General features: G+C 34.0%; 1 protein-coding gene across 3 annotated transcripts in view; it reads left to right on the forward strand.

Moving 5' to 3' along the window:
* The first annotated feature begins 6254 nt into the window (after positions 1 to 6254).
* The window catches only part of LOC113514602 (calmodulin-binding transcription activator 2), a 67349-nt gene continuing 49778 nt past the window's right edge, over positions 6255 to 23825 (forward strand). For all 3 annotated transcript variants that reach the window (XM_052901780.1, XM_052901781.1, XM_052901779.1), the window contains exon 1: positions 6255 to 6385. In XM_052901780.1, the coding sequence (XP_052757740.1) occupies positions 6266 to 6385 (120 nt within the window). In that variant the 5' untranslated portion in view covers positions 6255 to 6265. The remainder of the gene's footprint in view (positions 6386 to 23825) is intronic.

Below are 23825 nucleotides of genomic sequence, written 5' to 3' on the forward strand. Positions count from 1 at the left end.
TAAGCTGTAATTTTTTTTTTACAACACAGGGGGCAAACGAGCATGCGGCTCACTTGATGGTAAGTGACTACCGCCGCCCATACTCTGTTATGTCCATGGTACTGCTCATGTCTATAGGTGACGGTTACTATTTCCATCAGGTGAGCCGTAACCCTGTATGACATTATAGGTTGCCTAAAAAAATTTGTAATCTATGAATTACATATTCTGTATATAATAGTTACAGAATAAGTATGTTTTGCTCAGCAAAAAATATTTTAGATATTTAGCTCATATTAGTTCTTAGAATAATTTTTTTTTTTACAACACAGGGGCAAACGAGCATGCGGCTCACCTGATGGTAAGTGACTACCGCCGCCCATGATCACCCACAACACCAGCGGCATTGCAGGTGTGCTGCTGGCCTTTTAAAAAGGAATATACTCTTTTCTTGAAGGTTATGTTGTCGTATCGGTTCGGAAATACTGCTGCTGGATGTTGATTCCAAAGAATGGTTGTGCGTGGATGAAAGTGCCTTGAAAAACGCACGGTGAAAGACCGCCAATTTGCTGTTTTAAATAAATATTATTATTATTAAAAAAGTATGCCTATTGCGGTAAATATATTTTAGTTAGGGTCAGTAAAATTTTTTTTATAGTTTAATGATCCATATAAATTTGAGAAAAATATTATAATAATATAATATAATATAATTTATTTGCTGAAAAACACGGTATACAGATGGTAGTAATAATATGTTAGGAATAATAATTTTGTATGCCAAAACAATGGCATACAAAATTTTTATATTTATGGTATTTTTTTTTAAATACTATTGACATAAGCACCTGGAAGTGGAATTCTTTTCTAGTCCAACAAGTCCTTAATTGAGTAATAACACTTGTCCAATAGCCATTTGTACAGTGTGTTCTTAAATTGTCTCAGTGTCTTTAAACGGGATATATTTCCTGATCGGCATAAAATAAGCCTATGGTCTATTATTAAACACAGGTCTTCTCTATTGAAGGGTTTTGCCAGTAGTTGTCACGCTTGGCAGGCAAGCAGGAATCCTTGGAAGGAAGGAAGGAATCAAGGAAGGAAGGCGTGGCCTATTCTATGCCGGGACTATATGGCAAAGATGGATGAGCAATATTACCTGTAACTTAGTGGTCGAGAGATCCGCTGCAGTGTCCTTTTCGTCGCCAAAAGTCGCCAAAGCCTAACTGCTTGCCAATCCACCTGCCAAACGAGGCAACTACTGATTATTGACAGTATAAGGGTAAAGGGGGAGGGGGCTATGTTCAGCATTTAACGGATGTAATGATGATGATAATGAAATGATAATTACTCATTTATGTATATTTAAACCTCTAAATTTAAAATAAAACCTCCGCAGCTATCAGACACAACAATTGTAAGTCGCGTTGATTGATAGCTCGCGATTTTAAACAAAAAAAAAAAATCTCGGCTAACACAGATCGTGCAGATTTATGTATCGAATGTCCGATTTATTAGTCGACCAAACCCCATGAATCGAGTTTTTGTCCTTTTGCCGAGCAATATAACGTGTGGTCATGACGTAGCACAATATATGGGCCGTTACCGGATCGTCGGGTTATTGCATAAATAAATAAAAATGCAATGAAATCTGTTTTCACCTGAATGCAGCGATGTTGAAAGGAAATGATAGAATTATTATAATGCAATTAATTAGAAGCACTGTGGGCATTATATTTTTTTTTATGGGTGACAATGGCATGGTAATCCCGCCTGCGCTATCGGTTTATACTGGCGGGGTACCAGTGTGAGGTCATAGGTGAGGATGAAAAGGCAGGTCAGTTAGCCCATTGTGACGAATTCAATGATTTTTAAATCAGTCACGATAGTTTCCAGGGGGAACTGCGTGGAAGTCGACCTGATAGGGATGGGCATCATATTATATTGTGTGATATTTACGTCTAAAGGCGTTGGATGGACTTTCGATTAGGTGGCCCGCAAGCTTATTTGCTATCTCAAGTTGATTAAAAATACTAAAGGGTGACACGTCGTGAATCGAGAATCTACTAGAAGGAAGGATATCAGTATTAACTTTACGCCTCGTCTGAACATTGTTTATTTTTTATTTATTTATTTGAAACTTTATTGCACCAACTTGTTGAAGAATTTTCGATAAGCATAGTACAAAAATGTAGTACAAAAGGCGATCGTGCTGCTAAGTAATCTCTTCCAGACAACCTTTGGATAGTGATAGAAGGAATTACAGAATAAAAAAGTAGGTGGCGCGTAAAAAAATTAGATCTTAATATATGTAAAGAAGCACAATCATATCAATACATAAATACATACATAAATATACACACACACATATATTTACAACATTAACATACATATATAACACACATAATTCTGGTAGGAAATAAGGAGTGTTGTAATTCTATTAAAATTAAACTACGATTCCTTTTATTGGAAAAATATGATTACTGCATCAATGTTTTCTGTTCAAGTAACTGAAATAAATATTCCAATGATAAATAGACTGACGTACATATTATAAAAATTGATGTTCTGGGTTTGTGCACAAAAATCTTCCTTATCTGAGTCCTTATAACAAGGTTATTTTAGATTGAGGATCAAACGATTGACGTGGTTGTATTGAAAAAATACTGCAAATATGCACCATAATTATTACCTGCTGTTGTGTATCCGCTGTTGAGCTTCTCTCATAAGAAGGGTTTTTCTAGTAGTTGCCGCGCTAGGCAGGCGAGTTGGCAACCGTAGTCAGGCTTTGCTAATGTTTTAAGAGGAACACTGCTGTCCATTTTTCGGGCATTAAATTTCTTGTGTCTTAGAATATATGCGGTAAAAGAAAGGGTAGACCATTCTATGTTGTTTTTTTTATGGGTGAAAATGGTTTGGTAACCCCGCCTGCGCTAACGGGATACGCTGGCGGAGCACCAGTGAAGGGTGATAGATGAAAATGAAAACAGGCCAGTTAGCCCATCATGATGAATTCATCAGGAATTGACCATGATAGTTTCCAGCGGGAACCGCGAGGAGGTCGATCTGGTTGGGTATATTGCTAGCAATGGGATTCTCAGTCTCCATTACTAACAATCCCTTTCCCCCGACAATTCTTTGTTAGGACTACATACCAGTAAGCATGCATATAGGTACAACAGAAAATAATCTCCTTCTAGAAAATGGTTAAAAATAATCGGGGGCGAACAACGTAAAATAAAAGTCATATTATTTTATTATTTCTGCTGTTTTAGATTTGATTTGATCCCGACCAAGCCTGGTCACGGCATGACTTTCTAATACGCTTTTTACATATTCAGTGATACTGGAAATCCATGTAGTAAATCGGAATTGAGGCACGTTCACACTGAGTGTTACAATGTAATAATATAACATTGTAATACCGGCGGCCATTGTTCATTTTAGTGTTAGTGTACATGACGAAAATTATTGTAACATTTTTAAAGCTTCCTATAACTATTTGTAATTTGTAGAGTTTGGTCTTATAGAAGAAAGTTTATTGTGCTGGTATAATATGGTCCAGTTGTGTTACGTTTGGTATTTAAATTGTTTTTTTAGTTGTTTTTTTAAATGATTTTTGACAAATAAGTCTTTTTTTTTTATACCATTGAAGTGGCAAACAAAAATCATACGGTTCACCTGATAGTAAGTGGTCACCGTAGCCTATGAACACCTGCAATACCAGAGGTATTATGCGCGCGTTGACGACCCTGAAGAAACTTCGTTACCCCCCTTTTGAAGAACCCCATGCATGTAGTCTCTTGGAAAACCTCGGCAGGGAGTAGGAAATCTGTTCATAAAGGGAGTTCAGTTGTGGAAATATGATAGTTTTTAAAATATATTTAAAGGAATTTTGAACGATTGAATAATTTGAAACGAAATTGAAATAGTACTCTAAATATATTTTTGGGCTTTTTAATATCTCTTCTACTTATCGTGTTTGATAATAATTTTGACGATGATTTGTGATAGGCTACTTTTTAACCTAGTTAATCGTTATGTACTAGTTATGAGTTGTGAACTTACAGCTAAAAACTAGTTATAAATGTAACTTATAAACACTATCAACAAAATTCTATTAAAAAAATGTTTTTATAATGAAAAAAAAATATTTTCCAAAAAAAAACCCGATTACAATTGTTATTTTGATTAAAAAAAACTATTAAACAGATTTTTTTTTATATTAATATAACAATCAACGTGTCAGCAAATAAAGGATTTGCTAACACGTTGAATGATTATTGATTGTTATATGCAGTGTATGTATATAATATGCATGAATGAATATTTATTTGCAAGAAACATGATAAGTATACAGATATTAAAATTGTATTATTGTATTAGAACCTTATTATTATATATATATATATATATATATATATATATATATATATATATATATATATATATATATATATATATATATATATATATATATATATATATATATATATCATGTCATACAGGGAAGAGCACTGCTTATTCAGAAGTACAGGATACGAATATACCTATTTAGGGAACAGGGTTTCACCTATGTTTAAAGATGTTTGTAACAATTATTTTGAAATAAACTAAAATATTATTATTACTATAGTAATAAGTCCACATATTTCGTCATAATTAGGCATGCAAATTTTTATATATTATATTGATTTTATAAATAAACATTATATTATTATATTAATTAACAAGAATTAAAAATGATCCGTATTCTTACCTCCATCACATGTGGTATACGAAATTTCATATCGATTAGTTAAGTCTTTAAACTATTAAGAGGTAACAAAGAAATTCACTTTTATATATTTATAATATTAGTAAAAATGGTAAAGATGTGTTATTGTGGTCGCAGCTTTATTTACAAGCGGCCACGATAATTCGGCCATAAACCCGGTCAGCCCCGGTGCTGGTTTTACAACTTTGCAATAAATCCAGACTTCCACGCCGTATCTATCATAATTCAAATTATTTTAGCCGATTCAGCGCATCTCTTGTGGTCGTAAAATTATCTTATTAAATTTTGACATTTGTCATTGTGAATATTTCAAATTGTAAATATAGCTATAACAATTTTTTTTTTTGGTGGATAAAAATGAAATGGTAACCCTGCCTGCTCTAACGGGATACGCTGGCGGAGCACCAGTGAAGGGTGATCGATGAGAATGAAAACCAGGCCAGTTAGCCCATCATGATGAATTTATCAGGAATTAACCATGATAGTTTCCAGGGAGAACCACGAGGAGGTCGACCTGGTTGGGTATATATCTAGTAATGGGATTTTAAGTCTCCATTACTAACAATCCCTTTCTCCCCCGCTATAACTATTTATAATCAATTTTATCAAGTCCCGTGTAGGGCGTTTTTGAATACTCATGCAATTCGCTGATCTAATTCACTATTAAAATACTTGATGTCGCTTGTATCTTTATATAGGTCCATAGCTTTCTTCTAACTTATAATACATATAAGTTTGAAGTATGTACCATCAGCGATTACCACTATATTTATTTTTTTATACAACTTAGAATGGCAAACAAGCTGACGGCTCACCTGATGGAAAGTGGTAACCGTCGCCTGTAGACATGAGCAGTACCATGGACATAACAGAGTATACTGTTTCGCCCATGATACTCCCCATGCGTTGCCATTTCTGAGGACTCAGGTGTTATTCCTCTGTACCCAATAAATTCAACAATTTGTCTTGGAGATTGATAGCTAATATGGAAGGTTGTGGAACTCCTAGTAGTAATTAGCGGTGTTCAGTCTTCCAGTGTTGGCAGTCACACACATACTTATGGTAGTGGAATTAAACAAAATAATTGTAATGAAATTATTATAAAAGTCCCATTACTTGTAAAGTGTATAATGAAAATGATTATCATGATTGTCTTAGTATATGATATAATTTGCAGGGTACAGAGGAATAACACCTGGGTCCTCAGGAATGGCAACGCATGGGGGGTATCATGGGCGAAACAGTATACTCTGTTATGTCCATGGTACTGCTCATGTCTATAGGCAATGGTTACCACTTTCCATCAGGTGGGCCGTCAGCTTGTTTGCCATTCTAAGTTGTATAAAAAATAAAGTAATACGTAAAGTGTCCTATCTACTAAGTTAATATATAACCATATTTCTTTAAAATCCGTTGAATAGTTTTGCGTGAAAGAATTACAAACGTCCTGTATTACAAACATTCGCATTTTTAATATTATTATTTTATTGTTCTAGGCCAAAAAGTGGTTCCATGCTGCTGTACAGTCGCAAGAAGGTCAGGTACCGGCGAGATGGATATTGCTGGAAGAAGAGAAAAGACGGCAAGACCACAAGGGAAGACCACATGAAACTGAAGGTCCAAGGGACTGAGGTAAGTAGTTTGAATGAGATATAAGATAACAACGATAAGGTTATTTTTAACACTTATTTTCATTTTAACGATGTCTATAAGTATATATACCATTGGGTGGTCCCAGTATAGAATAGGCCACCACTTCCTTTCCCGTGGGTGTTGAAAGAGGCGATTAAGTGAGGGCGATAAATGGGCAGTTACGTCCCTCTTAAAACACCTCCAAAGCCTAACTGCGGTTGCCAAATCGCATGCCAAGCATGGCAATTACTGGCAAAACCCTCCTAAGGGGAGGCTATTCAGCAGTGTATAAGAGCTTTACAATCCACTATAATCATGTAAACCACGACCACTCTGTCAAGAGTATACGACTAAAGAGAGAGTGACAGTTGAACAATAAGTCAATTCTATAATTATATAGTTGATCAATGTCAATCTAATTCCAATCATGGGGGGGGGGGGAAGGAACTGATGGCAATAGAGTTAGATAGCCCCGTTGCTAGCAATGTGCCCTATTAGATCGACCTCCACGTGGTTCCCCCTGGAAGCCATCGTGAACAATTGTTGAATTCGTCATGATGGGCTAATTGACCTGCTTTATCCTCACCTACTCGTATCATTCTTCACTAGTGCCTCGCCGGTGTATACCGATAGCGCGGCTAGGGTTACCATTCCATTATCACCCATTTAAAAAAAATCCAATCATGATACCCGAAGACCATTTCTAGATTTAGCATTAAAAGAAATTTGGGTATTTGCCTAAATGGAGCCCTAATAGAGAATAAATAACAGTTTGAAATAAAAGCACTTGAAATCGGTAGCAAATGATATTTAGCCGCTGAAAGCCCTGACAGTAAATACACCGACAGCAAAGCTTGAAAGGGAAATTGAAGAAAGCAATTGCTTTTCAACATTACACCAAATGAGTTTCGGGTTTTTTTCGATGGAAGTGTTCGGTTTGTTATTACCTTGATAATATACAACAAGATTATCGAATATTTATTATAAATAGAAATACATTTCAATTTGTTTATTGCAATAAATTAAAGTTGAGTGCCAATAAAAAAAAATAAACCTCAATTATGACGAAATAAGTTATTTTGATTTAATTACTAAACCAATGAATTGATTTTAATTAAATTTCCACGAAATCAATCTAAGTATTATTCTTTTAGATAAAAAATGAATTTTCCAAACCGGTATAATAATTAACGTAGTATGAGGTAATAAACATAAAATTGTACAATCAAATTGAGCACCTCCTTCTATTTGAAGTCTCTTGAAAATATCACTAAATTGATTGATCGATAAATTAATTGATATATATTTTTTTAAATACCTTTTAAATAACAGTTATTTTTATATTATACGCGACTTCGCCCGTATGATCGATTCATTTTCACTGTCCAGGATAAAAAGTGTGTAGGTAAAGACTGTCCTTGTCCATCTCATTTTCCTTCTTCTCATTCCATTAGTTGTTATTTATGGGATTATAGTGCAGTAGTTTCATATCATGCTTTATGCACCGCAGTTCAGAGAACAATATGTGGCCTTTTGATTGCTGACTAGAAGCTCTTCTAGAAGTGTCTTCTTTGCCCTTCTACCAATACTATTACAGCTGCTGCCCCATAACAGAGGAATATTTATTTACAGCCGGCATTTATTCGAATGTCATAGTATTGTTATAAGATTCCTGCAGCTTTTTATAGGTCATCTTGTCCCACCAAGTGTGCTAATACCAATCCAAACGGTCGGTCCTTGGAGAGCCTATCATACTCCATGAGTTTTAACATACTCTCCCCTCTTCATCCTACATACTATCCAGAAAACCCAGCAATCATCTCAATATTCTTGACCTGGCCCTGCTATGGCGTGAATTTACTGGGTACCGAGGAATAACACCCGAGTCCTCAGAAATGGCAACACATGGGGGTATCATGGGCGAAACAGTATGCTCTGTAATGTCCATTGTACTGTTTATATCTATAGGCGACGGTTACCACTTTCCACCAGGTGGGCCGTCAGCTTTTTTGCCATTCTAAGTTGTATAAAAAAAAAACAAATTTTATAGTAATTCCTTAAGCAGGTACTACGCTAAGAGGTAATCAACAAACTTACTTAAAAAAAAAAAAGAAACACTCGTTTTCTTCATACTGATATACAGTTATAACATTAGTGAGGATTGAAGAACTTTTACAAAAGTAAACAGTTCGTAATAAATGTATGAAGTCAATTAGTTTATTCAATAGCATCAAGTTTTAAAGCACTAACAACGAGTAATGAAGTCGTAAATTGCATTCAGCCAATATAACATAACCGAGTGTTACCGTAATTGTTGTTAATGTCGCAACACTGGCACGTTAACTTTCCAGGAATTTGTATTCATTTGAACTCATATTATTGAGTTGTTATTTTAATAACAAATAGTTGTGAGTAATTCTTGTTCTTATTATTTTTTTTTTATACAATTTAGAATGGCAAACAAGCTGACGGCCCACCTGATGGAAAGTGGTAACCGTCGCCTATAGACATGAGCAGTACCATGGACATAACAGAGTATACTGTTTCGCCCATGATACCCCTCATGCGTTGCCATTCCTGAGGACTCGGATGTTATTCCTCTGTACCCTGTAAATTCACTCCATATCCCTTTAAACCGAAACACAGCCATGCAAACACAACTGCCTCACGGTAGAAATACGAACGGGACAGAGGTAGCCAAGCAATCGACTTTTATACAAAGTCTCCCTCTGGTGAACTTCTCTGTGATATTAAATTGAAATTGAAATTTTGTACATAAATAAGTTTCAAATGGCGTCTCACAATCGATCCGAATGGTTTGATTTTTTTTAATCAAAAAAACATTGTCTCTATTCTAGGATTGGACTAGAATTGGACAATTATAAAACAAACGCTGAGTCCAATTAACGGTACCGCTTTCAAGCACAAATTGGTTGATATTTATTTATTCATCAATTCGGTTCGAAGGAGGTCAGGCAAATCTGACTTCGTTTATTTCGAATTTATAATGATTTTCGTGTTTGATTGTTTAAATTTAAAAGATTGTTTACATTATCTTTTTTTTTTATTTTTAAAATTATCGTAAGCACACATTATATTTTAATGTAATAACTACCGGTTTAACTTACGTGTAATTAGATTCGAGAAAGTTCGTCTAGTTTCGTGATCAATTCGGGATTGGTGATGAAATAGGTGGTAATGGAATGGTAACACCGCCCGCGCTATTGGTATACACCGGCGGGGCACAAGTGAGATAGGCGAGGATGAAGTAGGTCAGTTACCCCATCGTGACGAATTCAACAAGGATTAATCACGATGGTTTTCAGGGGGAATCACGTGGAGGTCGACCTGATAAGGTGTATTGCTAGCAATAGATTCATTAGACCCCTTTACCAACAATCCCTTTCCCCCAGGTAGGCGGGTTGGCAACCGTAGCTAGGCTTTCGGATGTTTTAATAGAGACGATGCTGCCCATCCCTCGACTATTAAGTACGTTGGGACCACATGGCAAGTGTAATAAAGCTATACACAAGTAAGAATCAATACTTAAACCATTATTGAACAAACACGATGTTTAGATAACACTTAATAAAGCCAATATTTTCGACTAAAAATAAAGTTCTTATAATCACCAACAATGCCATTAGGTGGATACTTCAATTATTTAATGTTTTGATTTCTTTTAGAAAAGAGATCCTTAATTGTATTTTTATTAAAAAAAAAAATAGCATAAAAAATAAATACGTTGGTAGCTGAACTGAATATCTTGAAGAGCATTCGAATTTTGAGGAGCTCTAAGTGGCAAATTAAAAAAGAAACACGCGTATGCCATTGAGTGATTTCAGATACTTACATATTGAGTTCGAATAAAAATCAAATAAAACCGGTCAAGTGCGAGTTGAATTCACAAGTCGGGGGTTCTGTATAAATATATAAATATTATATGATATATAACAGGGGTGGCCAACTCGTCTGTCGTGATTAACCTGTCGATCGCGATTATTACTCCAGTTGATCGTGTCAAGGCAAAAAAAAAGTACCAGAGGGAGACTTTGTACAAAAGTCGTTTGCTTGGGCACCTCTGTACCATGTGTGTTAAAGCAGTTGTGTTTGCGTGGCTCTATTACAGGGTACAGAGGAATAATATCTGAGTCCTCAGGAATGGCAACGCATGCGGGGTATCATGAGCGAAACAGTGTCCTCTGTTATGTTCATGTGTATAGTCGACGATTACCACTTTCCATCAGGTGGGCCGTCAGCTTGTTTGTCATTCTAAGCTGCATAAAAAAATATTTACTAATCTAGCGGAAGATGCTCAGACGCAATGCTTACATTAATATGAATAAGTAGTTACTAAGAATAAATTTCAGTTTTATGTTTACCCTCTTAATAAAATAAAAACAATACAATACATAATTGTGCGTATATTTGGTATTATAAAAATGAACTGTGTTGTTTCATTGTGTGATTTCAAGAAGTATGTAATTGGTGGATCGCACAGGGTTTCGTCAGTAAATAGTAGATCTTGGGTTTAGTCAAATCGGCCACCCATTAATTTCCATTATATATCAAATATAATGGAAATTATTTTTTTATTTTATTTTTTATTTATTTAACACTTTATTGCACCAACATAACATGATTTGTTAAACAATTTTCAATACGTATAGTGTAGTACAAAAGGCGGTCTTATTGCTAAGCAATGTCTTCCAGACAACCTTTTTTTATACGAAATAATCACCTGATAGTTATTGTTACCTGATAATTGATACTACAATGCGTAATTTCTTATTTAGGGCCATAATTGTGATTATAAAAGTTTTTAACTGGGCCGCCCAATTAAGTTTGTTTTGGAAGATTTTTTTTTATAATTTCTCAAAAATAGTGCTAGTTAGACACTTTGTTTTAATTTTCCTGTAATATACACGTATACTTTTATAAAATGTTGAAATTTCATATTTTTCGCTTTACAAACTTCGGAGTTAAGGGATAAAAATTAGTTTTATAATGTAAAAACTCTCTTATATAATATCCCACTTGGACTGGTAGGTTAATAAAGAAATTTTGAGTACCCATTTTTGAACCCCCTAGCTAAGAAAATAAAAAAAAAATATTTGTATTCATTGCAATAAATACGGGCTACTTCAAATAAAACAAAAAAAAAAAAAAAACTAATAACACTATTTCAAATTTCGAATCGATGACAGTAGTTGTTACTGAGATATAACAAACGGACAAACTAATCGACGGACGGTCAAAGTCGAACCATGAAGGTTCTTTTCCACCTTTTAGTGCAGAACCCAAAAAGCGATATGGAATTTAGAAATATTCTGATAAAGATTTTTTTGCATGAAAATGTGATTTTTGTATCAATTGTTAAAATTATAATGATGACAACGAATATGTTATAATTTTTTATGTATATTATAAGCAAAAAGCGTACATATATAGTAATATTGTTTAAAGATTACGTTCTACAAAAAAAAAAAAAAACCAATATCGATCGTGGCAAAATGTGGCAATATATTTTATTAAAAAAATTATTTATTTTGATTTAAAAACTAAACTACTAACCCAGATTTCAAAATCAACGTCAGTCCATTAGTTCAGTTGGGTCAGTCAATCAGCATCACTGATGATGATGGATATCATTGACATGATGATCACTCAGCATCCTCTTTTATAAATATATGTATAAAAATGTATGTATATGAATTTAAATTAAATTGGTTTTATAAAATTCATTATAATCGTGGAAAGATTACAATCTAGATTATTAAAATAAATAATGTCAACAATAAATTACCAAAGCCCTACAATAATCACAGTCGGATATTTCGGTAAATGTATCTCGTTGTGTTGTTTAAAAACATAAGTACTTCAAATCCAATATAGAGTCACTAATTCAGGCTCAACCTACCTGTTCCAATGATAGCTGCACGCTAGTGTTTTGTTGGCCTGGAATACTGCCAGTTATGGCCGAAGTAATTAGCGTCGAGCGGCCTTGAGTTTAAGTTAAAATTATTATTACCATACGTGTGTTAACGGTGACTTATTGTGTTTAAGATTGTTCGGGAGTTTGGCGTAATTTATGCGCTGTGGGCGGATAAGTTTATGGATTAATTTGTTTCGCTATTATCAAGTTTTATAACTCCACGGTTTCGTGGTGTGTGACGAAGTATAAATATTATGTGTTACCATATATTTTCATTTCTAAGATTTAATTAGAAGTGATCTAGGGAATAAGGCATAATATTCATAATTATAAATGTAAAAATGGGTTTTTTTATTTGTTTGTTTATTATATCTTAGCACGCTAACGGCTCAATCAATAATAATTTGGTATACACACATTATATGAGATTGAGTAGTACTTAGTCTATTACTTATTCCGATCAATCGACATAGTTTGGAAACGCAGACAAAATTAATATAACTGGTCTTGCCACGATTGAGGTTCTATTTTATGGTGCTTAATCTATTTGTCCAGTATTGACACCATGATTCGCTTAAACATGTGATCGTCCAACATAAAACAAGTTTTAATAACATTAGATATGTATTTAATTTTAAAAATTAATATGATCAAATTAATTACAATTTTAAAATTTAATTAAAAAGTCATTTTTTTTTGTCATGATGACAATGGAGATACAAAATAATATACAATATAATAACTCACAGACTTTACAGAAAGTGAAAATGACGTTTTATAATGTAATTGTTGGGGTTGTTTTTAATTAGAAATAATATATTAATTAAAATAAAATATTTTTGATCCTATTTATTTATTTATTTCTTATTGCATTCCATCATGTAATTAGTTAATAACATTTCAACTTCAATTATGGACCCTGTTGGGCACAGCGAGTAGGAGAGAGGACGACAACATTTATTTTCACTTTAGAAATAGTCTAAGGATCTGTCACAATGTTATCCAGTCATTGAAATTGTATCACGATAGGTATGTATTTTCTGTATTATTATTATTTAAGTATTGGTGTGTATCTATTCATATCGTATTTATATTTATGTAAATCCGCTTTAAACTATGACTTAGGACACGTCGTACTCAGGCACGCAAGACTGTCACTGGTTTATGGGCAAAAAGACCGCTAAAGTGTAAGTAGAAAGCGTATAGAATTAAGTCTTCCAGATTACACTGTAACAACCACGTTAGATCTCTGTCGCGAAGACGTACAGCTAGCAAAATTTAGTAATTTTCATCTAAAACATTGGACTTTTTTCAAAAATATATCATATGTTAACAATAGTTTTAATAGACAAGTAGATGCTTAAAAGAAAAATAGACAGAAGTAGACACAATGCGTAGAGACGTTGCATTTCTATGTATCTTTTATTCTTATCTTCTATTTTTAGACTTCTGTGAAATTGTTTAGATTCCTTCTGTTAATTTTCATTAACGGACAAACGTGACGGCCCACCTGATGGATGTCGCCATAGAAGTACCATGGACATAACAGAGTATACTGTTTCGCCCATGATACCCCCCATGCGTTGCCATTCCTAAGGACTCAGATGTTATTCCTCATTGCCATATCCCACCCTTCAAACCGAAACACAGCTATGCAAACACAACTGCTTCACGGTTGAAATACGAATGGGACAGAGATACCCAAGCAATCGACTTTTGTACAAAGTCTCCCTCTGGTAATAAAAAAACTAAATGTCTATCCCAACATCAGCTTAGTTGCATGCTTATTGGTCCCCTGTGTCATAAAAAAAATATATAATTCTTATTTCGAAACTAGAAAAAACTCACTCAATAAAGGACGAGGAGTTTTGTAGAAAATATTTTAATTTTTAAAAGAACAAAATGTCTGTCTACAGGTAGATTTTGTTTCATAATAAACAGACTTTTATTTTGTAGAGTAAGCCTTTTTAATGTTAAAACATATCGAAATCGGTTTAGAAATGGAGATAATATTATATATTTTTATCAATACTAAATACACACATAATAATTAAGATTGAGTTACAAAAAAAACAACTTTAATTGTAGCAAAACCATTTTGATTTAAAAACTAAACCACTAAACCGATTTTGATAAAGTTTCTATTGTACTATTTTCTAAGCATTCTTTTAAACAAAAAAAAATTGGATATGAAACTGACGGAGTTATGAGGTAAAAATATTACAGGTACATAAAGTTTAAAAGACAATCGAATTGAGAACTTTATTCTTTTTACAGTCAAAAATTGTAGTGGAAGTCGTTTTAAAGTCTAACGCTACAAGTATGTAATATCCATATGTCTACAAAAATCCTTGTTTTCTAAATACATTTTTCTACTTACAATCATCCGTAGATTTGGAAGAGACTGAGATTTTATAGCTGGCAAAGCTATTAAAACCGTCCACTTAGTTTTATTTATCGACTGAATATGTATTTAGTTGTATTATATGAACTGGAAAGGAGGTTTCTAAGTATCAAATTGCAATGGAAAGCTGTTGAAATATGAATAAAGTGTAGAACCTAATCTACGATTTGTAATTTGCAACTTTAATACGTACGTGTAATCGAAATTATACGATATGAATCCATTTAAAGAAGTAAGAAGTGTGAAATCCAAAGTGAGAAGTTTTATCTCTGTCTCTCTCTCTCTCTTCGCCCATTTCATTACTGAAAGTCGTGTCCTTGAAAGTTGTCTGTTGTCTCTCTTATGATGTTACTCCATTTCGCAAAGTCTCCAGCTTCTCGCAGGGCAGCTGCAATTGACAGTCCCGTAACGGTTACTCGGTCCAGTCATTGACTAGCTGATCGTTGTTTGAGAAGTTTTAAGAGGAAAAAAACGTTATTAACCGACTTTTAAAAGAGGGAGATTCTCAATTCGATTATATATTTTTTCTATGTTTGTCATATGTATGTCTATAACTCTGTCAGTTGTAAATCGATTTGGAAAATACTTTTTTTATCTCAATGGATTTAGCTATATACAGATTGCCCCCATAGTAAATTTATCAAAATTAGTTTGGTATTTTAGTTTTTAAATAAAAATTCTACCGAAATTGAAATCGGATGTTTTTTGTGAAATATTATACAATTTAATGCTGTCTGAACACTCATATAAAAGGACAAGCAGGTCTATTTGAAAAGAGATGATTTGAATTTGATGCAATGTTTTTAGATTTCAACCATTACTAAAACAACAAGAAATTAAAATTTTATTACACAAAAAAGTTGACTTCAGTTGTGGCAGTTAGTTTGATTTATAAATTGAATTACTAAATTGGTTTTGATAAAATTTCTCTGAGACTAGTCTAAAAGTATGTTCCTTTCAGATAAAAACAAATCCCAAATAACTATTATTATAAATATAGTACCGAATTGAGAACCTCCTTATTTAATACGTTAAAAAAGTATAATTAAAATCGGTTGAGCGGTTTTGCACTTTACCTTTAACAGCATTATGATAAGAGACTTTTTACTCATATCAAGATTTTTAAACCATTAAGTTCTTTTTTGCATAAATGTGAATCATCAAAAAAAAAGTGTTATATAAGATTAAATAAAAAAAAAAAAAGAGATAAAGGGGAACATTTATTCGTTACACTAGACTTTGTAAAACTAAACAATTTAAATAAAATTGAATTAAATATAATTTAATAATTTATATATTTATTAATTTATTATATACTATGTATGGTTATTTATATATGTATAGTATGTGATTTATGTGTGTATATTTTTTGTAAGTATATTATTCTATATGTTTGTATGTTTATTTATCATAAATTGTTATTTAATTTACAATTTTTTTAAAATCTGTGCATCGCCATTTGCTCTATCTGTTTGGCGTGGCGGTTGACTGGCAGAGAATGCCATCAGGCATTAAATCCGTCTTGTAGACACTTTTCAATATGTGAAAAAGTATAATAAAAATAAATAATTTAATTTAAATTTGGGTAGCAAAGGTTGTCTGGAAGAGTTTGCTTAGCGATAAGGCCGCCTTTTATATCATTTCTCATTAATATTTACTGTATTGATTACCTTTTTACTTAGTGCAATAAAGTGTAAAATAAATAAATAAGTTTTCGCAAAGAATATAAGTCCAAAATATCATGTTTATTGCCTGCCAACCTAGTTACGGAGCCGTCGTGAAGATGTAGATAGATAAAACAATTTTCGACAATAAAACACAAAATGTGCTCGTCTAATTGTAAGGTGGGCTGGCGATCTGCCAGCAACAATTCTTGCGACCGAAGCAATGCTAGGTGCCCTCTTTGGCAATATGTCTTTTACCGCGAAAATAATTTTGCACATGTAGAAGTTGAAAATAATAATGATGGCAAAATAGTACAAGAATTGTTATATTGAAAATAATATCATTGCTATAAGTAAATTTAATATTAAAAAAATAACAGAGACTTTAAACTGTGTCTAAATTTGTAAACGTATTAATTACTATCTAATCTTATTGTCGTGATGCCATTAAATATTAGAAGAATGTTTTAGTTATTAATTGTCATAGATTTCTTTTTATACAACTTAGAATGGCAAACAAGTCTCGGCTACGCCTCGGCCCACATTTGCACGTTCGTCCATCATTGCCTTAGTTGCTGACCGCTGCAGTAATGTACTATTTAAAAATTCTTTATACTCATATCAAGCTAATTCATTATTTATCAGCCGTTAACTATCCACTACTGAACATAGGCCTCTTCTATAAGGGAGATTTTGCCAGTAGTTGCCACGTTTGGCAGGTGGGTTGGCAACCGCAGTCAGACTGATGGTGTTTTAAGAGGGACGCTGCTGCCTATCTCTCGACTAGTTAAGTTTCCTTAGTCGCCTCCTACGACAACAACGGGAAAGGAAGGGGTGGCCCATTCTATGCCAGGCCAACAAATCATACCGTTCATACTTTCCAAATTTCATTGTTTCCGTATATACTTTCCAAATATCAAAACGGATCTTTGTTTGTCCCAAATAGCTCATTCTTAGATAGTTTTCCGTTTTATATTCCCTTTCTGAGGTTAATGTTGCTTGGTTATTATTTGCAACCTTGACCTTCCCTTTTGGTGAACCTTCGTTCCTAACAATTGCTGTGTTGTGCAATTATTCTTTTTTGATGAGTAGGTAATACAAGTTTGTTGCGTTAGACAGTGCTATTACCAAGTAGCTGGTTTCTTATTTTTCATATGGTTGTTTGGCTTGCTTCCACATAGCATTGTTTGTATTTTTTTTTTTATTTTATGCAACTTGAGTGGCAGAAAAGTTGACGGTTCACCTGATGGAAAGTGGTAATTGTTACCTATAGATACGAATAGTACCATACACATAACAGAGTGTATTATGTCGCCCATGATACTCTTCATGGGTAGCCATTCTTTGCTTCTCTACTAGGGATGGGTAAAATATAGCAATATCTATATATTGGTAGTTACAATATCTACATATATAGTGATCCAGTAATGATTATGTTTAAAGTCTGTTATCCAAAAAAAAAAATTTTTTTATACAATTTAGAATGGCAAATAAGCTGATAGCCCACCTGATGGAAAGTGGTAATCGTCGACTATAGACATGAGCAGTACCATGGACATAACAGAGTATACTGTTTCGCCCATGATACCCCCCATGCGTTGCCATTCCTGAGGACTCAGGTGTTATTCCTCTGTACTCTGTAAATTCACGCCATATTCCACCCTTCAAACCGAAACACAGCCATGCAAACACAACTGCTTCCACAACAAAAAATAACCGTCTCTTCACCTAAAGATATGAGCAATACATTAAACATTAAAAAATATTTTTTTATGCAAATTAGAATGACAAATAAGTTGAGGGTCCACCTGATGGAAAGTGGTAACGGTCACCTATAGACATGAGTAGTACCATGGGCATAACAAAATATACTGTTTTGCTAATGCTACCTCCCATGCGTTGCCATTCCTGAAGACTAAGGTGTTATTCTTCCGTACCCGGTAAATTTACTGACCCATCAAACCGAAACACAACTGCTTTACAATTAAAACACGAATGGGACAGAGGTATCCAAGCAATTGACTTTTATACAAAGTCTCCCTCTGGTATTCAAATTATAGAAGTATTTAATGATTTAATCTCAAATTCAAGTATCCTTCTTAATTTCTTTTAATTGTAAAACCACAAAAAACTAGTTAAGCACGTTTTACCAATAACCCAATATCAAATTCATAATCATGTCCGTTGGCTCTGTAGTTCGGTTCATGAAATTCGTCTAGCCGGGCACATACCAATTAACTTTTAATTAACTTTTCAAATACACTTTTTTCGCCATCGGTCCGTTGAGCGTGGAAACGAAAACTTTTAATTCGTCCAATACCAAAATGAGTTTGGGAATACAGTACAAACGGCGTGTAGGCATTGCATAATTACAAAAAAAGTCTTGAAATTTTAAAGCTTTTAGCGCTTTCGCTTGGTTCAGGGTTCTTTAAACTTATGTCCAATAGTAAATTATGAATATAGGCTCATTTTGCCTTTTTTGGGCCACCACTTCCATTCCCGTGGATGTCGAAGAGGCGACTAAGGGAACTATGGCTGATGGGGGATGGCTGATGGGAAATATGGCTGATCGCATACCTCTGCGGGGTGCTGCATGTTATGTGTCTGTATATGTAACTTTTTATTGTACCATGTAGCAAGCGAATTAATTAATTTAGTATTTAAACTACTGGATCGATTTTGATAAAATTTTTATGGTAAGAATCTGAAAGTACAGTGAACGCTTGTCTTTTTCTCAATGTCCTCTACCCAAAGGTTGTCTGGAAGAGATTGCTTAGCGATAAGACCGCCTTTTGTATCACCTCTCATTAATATTTACTGTATTTGTTATTTCTCTTTTTACTTGGTGCAATAAAGAAAAGGTTCATTCGTATGTCTCGAAGTGACTTGAAAGACAAAGTTCAAGTCAGTCTGAGAATTGTATGTTTCTGGGTTTCGAGTACAATGAAGGCGGCCTAGAAACGTTTATCTATAGAGGGCGCCTCCTACACAAGAGTATAGTAATTAGCATACATAATCCTCCCTTTTGGTAACAACTAATCATAGGTAGTAATACCCTAATGAATATTCCATGCTGTATTACTTACCGAGATTATCTTGTCAAAATGCAAAGTGCGTCTAACGGAAACCTCCATGGTACACTTCGTAGTAAATAATTATATATTTAACCACTTAATCAAGAGGGAAAGGGATTGTTAGTAATGGAGACTAAAAATTCCATTACTAGCAATATACACAACCAGTTCGACCTCCTCGTGGTTCCCCCTGGGAACTATCATGGTTAATTCCTGATGAATTCATCATGATGGGCTAACTGGCCTGTTTTCATTCTCATCGATCACCCTTCACTAGTGCTCCGCCAGCGTATCCCGTTAGCGCAGGCGGGGTTACCATACCATTTTCACCTATAAAAAAACCACTTATTCATAACAATGTCATACCTCTCATAAAGCTTATTATTATATTATAGTTATTGAACTGTTTTGTCTCTTTCTTTTATGTACAATTCCTAATTAGGGAAAAAGGGACTGTTAGTAATGGGGATTAGCAACCCTGTTACTAGCAATATGTCCTGTCAGGTCTACCTCCTCGCGGTCCCCCCGGAAACCATCGTGCTTCATTTGTAAATTTGTTACGATGGGCTAAATGACCTGCTTCACCTTCACTTATGCCCCACCAGTGTATACCGATAGCGCAGGCGGGGTTGCCATGCCATTATCATCCATTAAAAAAAAAAAACTATTAAAAGGGATAGCAGGTTTGTAGGTTTTATTTTTATATATATTAGATATGTGATACAAGGTGACGAGTGAAACAAGTGGAGGTTGATTACGCACTGTCTTTACTCGTATTTGACATATTGCCTTGAACGAAAGGTAAATTTACTATATACGATGAGGAAGTGTACGAGTATAGGTTACTTTTTATCTTGCTCAATAAATATATTACGATCACGTAGACGAAGTCGCAGGTAAAAGCTAGTAGTTTCGTAATTGGCAACGTAATCTCTTAATATAAGTAAAAAAAAAATACCATATACGAGTACTTTTTTAAATCGTTTAAAAATCGAATGTTATATTTATTATTCTATTCTATCTCTACGCGATTCATTTTAATCCCATTGTTACCAACTGTCTAAAAAACCGTTTCGTGTTTCTCAGTGAGGCTAATAGCCATCCTTCGCGCAGTGTCAACAACCTCCGGTTCAAATTTCCCGCTCATTTCTCTTCCTTTTATTCTAAATCCTTTACTGTACCGGCAGTTCGCCTGTGGAACTCACTACCTGTCACTATTCGGTGCGTTCAATCTCTTGTTAGCTTCGAAAGCTCTGTTAAGTCCTACTATCTCTCAATTTAAATACTATTTTCCTGTTTTCTCTCTTAGTCTTCCTCTTTCATTCTCTCCTATTGTAAGTGTGCTATTAAGTATGTATATATTTGTTCATATGTATCTGGGCATGTGTGCGTTGGTTTGCCCTTGCCGATTGGGTAGTTCCAAGTTTATTTTACTGGATTTGTAATAATAACGAATTTGTTGTTGATTTGCATATGATTTTAATATGTAAGCAACTGAATTATATAAATTTACAACATTTTGTATATATATGAAACAAAGAGTTTTTTTTTATACAACTTAGAATGGCAAACAAGCTGACGGTCCATCTGATGGAAAGTAGTAACCGTCGCCTATAGACATGAGCAGTACCATGGATATAACAGAGTATACTGTTTCGCCCATGATACCCCACCCCCATGCGTTGCCATTCCTGAGTACTCAGGTGTTATTCCTCTGTACCCTGTAAATTCACGCCATATCCCACCCTTCAAACCGAAACACAGCCATGCAAACACAACTGCTTCATGGTTGAAACACGAATGGGACAGAGGTACCCAAGCAATCGACTTTTGTATAAAGTCTCCTTCTGGTAAAAAATATATAATATGACTATATATAATATAAGTATAACGAATGACGTGAATGTGGCTGCTGATTAGTAGGTCGTCGCAATTTGCTCCACACTTCACGATACTTGCAGCAACCATAGATTATGCAGTAACAATATGTATATATGAGTGTATATATTTGTAGGAAATCTTTTGGAGGAAACTATAAAGAGTATGTATATGTATATATATATATATATATATATATATATATATATATATATATATATATATATATATATATATATATATATATATATATATATATATATATATATATATATATATACATATACACACTTTATGTCTTTTTTCTTAATGTCCTCTATCTAAAAGGTTGTATGGAAGATATTTTTTTATGAGTGAAAATGGTATGGTAATCCCGCCTGCGCTAACAGGATACGTTGGCGGAGCACCAGTGAAGGGTGATTGATGAGAATGAAAACAGGCCAGTTAGCTCATCATGATGAATTCATCAGGAATTAACCATGATAGTTTCCAGGGGGAACCGCGAGGAGGTCGACATGGTTAGGTATATTGCTAGCAATGGGATGATCAGTCTCCATTACTAACAATCCCTTTCCCCCCACTGTATTATTTAGGTGCAATAAAGTATATATAAATATCAATAAATAAATATAGTTAAGGGCATTAGAATGTACCGAATTTAACGGTATTAAAATGTATCGATACGAACTCACAGATCGGATACTGAGCGAGTTGCACAAAATTCGTAGCAGCTAAATATAGGATGTATTCGTAGGCAATCCCATAACTTTCTATTGATCAATCGGAGTTCCGTCGATTTACGTCATTACCTCCGATACGTAGCACGGATTCGATTCCAGTCGTAAAAGTCTAATTCACTCACGGGCCAGTATTCCCCCGGATATGAGGCGGTGGTGCAAGTCACAAGGGGAGCGGAAATTAGGCCGAATTACCCATATAATGGATCGATTAGACGTTTCGTGATGTCATTCTATAGTTATACTGTGACGTCCCATCTAATTGGTACTTTAAATGTACGCGAAAATATAAGCAAGCTTTCAATTTGCTTGTTTTTTTTTTTACTTTTTTTTTATTCTTTATATGTGTATTTTTCGCGATATTTTGATGATTGGGAACTTTTTCTATTTGATATATTTTCAAGATGGATACATTTATTTTGTTAAAATGCAGTGAATTTTTGTAAAAAAAAGTAATAAATTATAATTAATTGTCTTTTTTAATAGCTATTATAGAATAATCACTGTGTTTATTAAATTACATATGTAGAGTAAATCCAAATATATTAATTTATTCTTTAGTATTGCTAGATGTACCTATTCAGTGAGAGATAGTATTTAATAGTATTTAATGTAAATAATTGAAGAAAATATCTATTTAGTACCAAATTTCATTCAAATTATTAAACATTGAAATATTTTTATAAACTCACATTTGTAGAAATAAAAATCACTTGTCGAATACATGTAAGTACATCACTTCAGAACGACTGCAACTTTTTTTATTTTACTTCTTTATTTAGCATCTTTTTTGTTGTATTTGTAATTATCAAGATTAGGTTTGTATGAAAGAAAATGTTAGAAAAATTGTATGTAAACGTGAAAAATTAATACACTCGTGCGAAGCCGGGGTAAGTAGTTAGTTTATAATATTAATGCGAAACAGAATTAAGTAGCAGCTAGTTCATAATATTAATGTTAAATGGAATTAGGTAAAAAAATTATGGACACTCTCCTGTCACTTACATCTTTGTATGAGCTAGTTCAAATCCGGATATCTCTCAGAAAACCCACTACGAAATCGGTTATTGGGCGGAATGGTCTCGCAAAAATGCGCTTTGGCTGTAGTTATACCTCGACGATTTAGATTTGTGTATCCATTTCGTAGGCAGGCCTTGATAGGTAAGTACTTGATAGCTTCAAGAACTAGGCAGTTTATATTTATCGTAAGAGAGCTACCTAAAGGCTACGATTTTCAGATAAAATTACGGACTAGAATTTTATTACCAGAGGGAGACTTTGTACAAAAGTCGATTGCTTCGGTACCTCTGTCCCATTCGTGTTTCAACCGTGAAGCAGTTGTGTTTGCATGGCTATGTTTCGGTTTGAAGGGTGGGATATGGCGTGAATTTACTGGGTACAGAGGAGTAACACCTGAGTCCCCAGGAATGGCAACGCATGGGGGGTATCATGGGCGAAACAGTATACTCTGTTATGTTCATGGTACTGCTCATGTCTATAGGCGACGGTTACCACTTTCCATCAGGTGGGCCGTCAGCTTGTTTGCCATTCTAAGTTGTATAAAAAAAACCATTTTATTGTTAACTCTGTCATAATTTCCTAAATTGTAATAATAATAGGCACGGTTAATGATTAATGCGAAGTAATACAAAAGGCTCGTTGTATGATCCCGGCATACAGGTGGAATTCTCCATATATGAAATGACTAGGTTTCGTCGATTTCATCTGCATGGTCTTCGGGTATTCAT

The sequence above is a fragment of the Galleria mellonella genome, unplaced genomic scaffold (assembly GCF_026898425.1).
Source record: "Galleria mellonella isolate WM207_F2 unplaced genomic scaffold, CSIRO_AGI_GalMel_v1 utg80, whole genome shotgun sequence".
Lineage (NCBI taxonomy): Eukaryota > Metazoa > Arthropoda > Insecta > Lepidoptera > Pyralidae > Galleria > Galleria mellonella.